The 1,951-nt window shown below is 54.5% G+C and overlaps 1 protein-coding gene across 1 annotated transcript in view; it reads left to right on the top strand.

The window, feature by feature from the left end:
* The window catches only part of KLHL12 (kelch like family member 12), a 24,648-nt gene extending 22,976 nt beyond the window's left edge, over positions 1-1,672 (top strand). Inside the window, exon 11 of the mRNA XM_008638015.2 lies at positions 100-1,672. Within this exon, the coding sequence (XP_008636237.1) occupies positions 100-226 (127 nt within the window). The 3' untranslated portion in view covers positions 227-1,672. The remainder of the gene's footprint in view (positions 1-99) is intronic.
* Positions 1,673-1,951: the final 279 nt, after the last annotated feature.

The raw sequence follows: 1,951 nt of genomic DNA on the forward strand, positions 1-1,951 counted from the left end.
CCTGCTGTTTGCAGCTGCCCAGCCTCCCAGGAAGAGCTCTGAATGCCTCAGCCCCTTCCTCCAGCACCGTCCTTCATTTGTAACTTTCTGTCCCGGCAGATACGATGGCAACTCACTGCTGAGCAGCATCGAGTGCTACGATCCCATCATTGACAGCTGGGAAGTGGTCACCTCCCTGGGGATGCAGCGCTGCGACGCGGGAGTCTGCGTCCTGCGGGAGAAGTGATCAGGAGGGAGCTCACAAAGAAAAACATTCTAAAAAGTCTCAGCTGGAGGAAGAGTCCCAAATGATTTGCAGTGACTGTTCTTGAGAGTTGTGGATGCTGTGGGAATAGGCACCAGAACAGCAGCTTTCTGTGCTGCTTGTGACTAGAGCATGTGCATAACTGTGTGATCTCAGCAGTCATTTGAAATCAGGGGCTCTGTGGGAAGCTGGAGGAAGGGGGTGAATGGGTCAGGAGAAGCTGCACTCTCTGCTGTTCCTGTGGCTCAGTCTGTGGGCAGAGCAGAGTTGCCCCAGCCTGGTCTCAGCCAGCCTGGTGACCCCTCCCAAGGACATGTACATACCACTGGGTCACCTCTTCAGCCACCGCAGGACCCCGCGGGTCCTCAGGTCGCTCTCAGCCATGTGGATGTGTGAGGGTGAATCCAGCTGCTCTTATGTTCCAGCTTCAAATCATCGTGTACATACTGAATGTTCAAACGTGCTCCTTGAGCGCGCGTGGGTGCAGAGCCGGGTTGGGTGAGCGTGTGTGAGGGGGGCCTGCACTGTCACTGCGTCTGCAGGGTCCTCGCAGGGCTGCACACAAACGGAGTCGCAGGTTAAAGCTGTCAACTACTGAGACAGAGCCTGAGGCCACAGGGGCAGAGGGCAGGGGAGGAGCTCGTTGCCGCCACAGAAGCGTCTGCAGCGTTCCTGCTCTTGATCAAGTGCTCAGCAGGGTTCATCACATCGTGTGTCCTCAAAAAGCTTGACAGCTCCAGCTGCAAACGATGTGTGGCACCAGGAGCTTGGCTGTGCTTCGGCCGTGCCTGTGCCCCACCCTGTGAGGAGGTCACCTGAGCTGAGGCCAGGAGAGTAGGGACACAGTGGCTGCTGCCCACCAAGGTCCTGCTGGTGAGTCACTGGGGTTTGTCCCCAGACAGACCTGGCAGGGGGACCCAAGGCAGCCTTTCACTCAAGTTCTTTGTGTTGGTTTTCCTTTTATCTAGGGTTTTTCTGCTTCCAGGGCTGTTCCGGAGTGACATCCAGGATTCCGTTTTGCCCTTTGTTCTCAGCTGTTTATTCCCCTGTCTCATAACTCCACATCCCATGACACTTGCTATCCCTGGCCTGCCCCACGAGCTCAGGTGAGGCTCCATCAGTGGCTCACACCAGCTCACGGAGCACTCCCTGCTCAGCATGTCCTGCCTCGCTGCATTCCTGGGAGCACGGGCTCCCCTCTGCCATCAGCTCAGCCCCACAGTGCCTGGGCTCCATGTAGTGCTGCTCCTGGAAAAAATGCTTGGGGACAGGGTGGGATCAGGGACATGGTAGCATGACCTAATTATGCACTTTCAGCCAATGCTCTGACCTTCTGCGTTTGTTTCTATCACACAAGTGTTCTGTGGTTTTGTTTCCTATGTTTATTTTTTAATGAAAGTATAAAGAATAAAATATTTCCTGAGCCAGTGGGAGTTTAGCTTCTGTTCTCTACCTTCCAGATGTTTGTCAAACTGCTGTATCAAGGGTTTGCACAAACCCTGTGTTGGACCAGGCAGCCACCCTCAGGTGTCTCTGCCCTGCAGCTTCAGCCCAGTAGTGAAAAACAGCTGCTCCAGCTGTGAGATCTCTGGCACAGAGACCAGCAGGGAATTTGTTGCAAGGTCTGTTGGAGAAGAGCATGGCAGCAGAGAGGAGGAAAAGACTCTGATTACAGTCAGCAGCAATAATGAATCATCAGGGGCTGAA

The sequence above is a fragment of the Corvus brachyrhynchos genome, unplaced genomic scaffold (assembly GCF_000691975.1).
Source record: "Corvus brachyrhynchos isolate BGI_N302 unplaced genomic scaffold, ASM69197v1 scaffold67, whole genome shotgun sequence".
Taxonomy (NCBI): Eukaryota; Metazoa; Chordata; class Aves; order Passeriformes; family Corvidae; genus Corvus; species Corvus brachyrhynchos.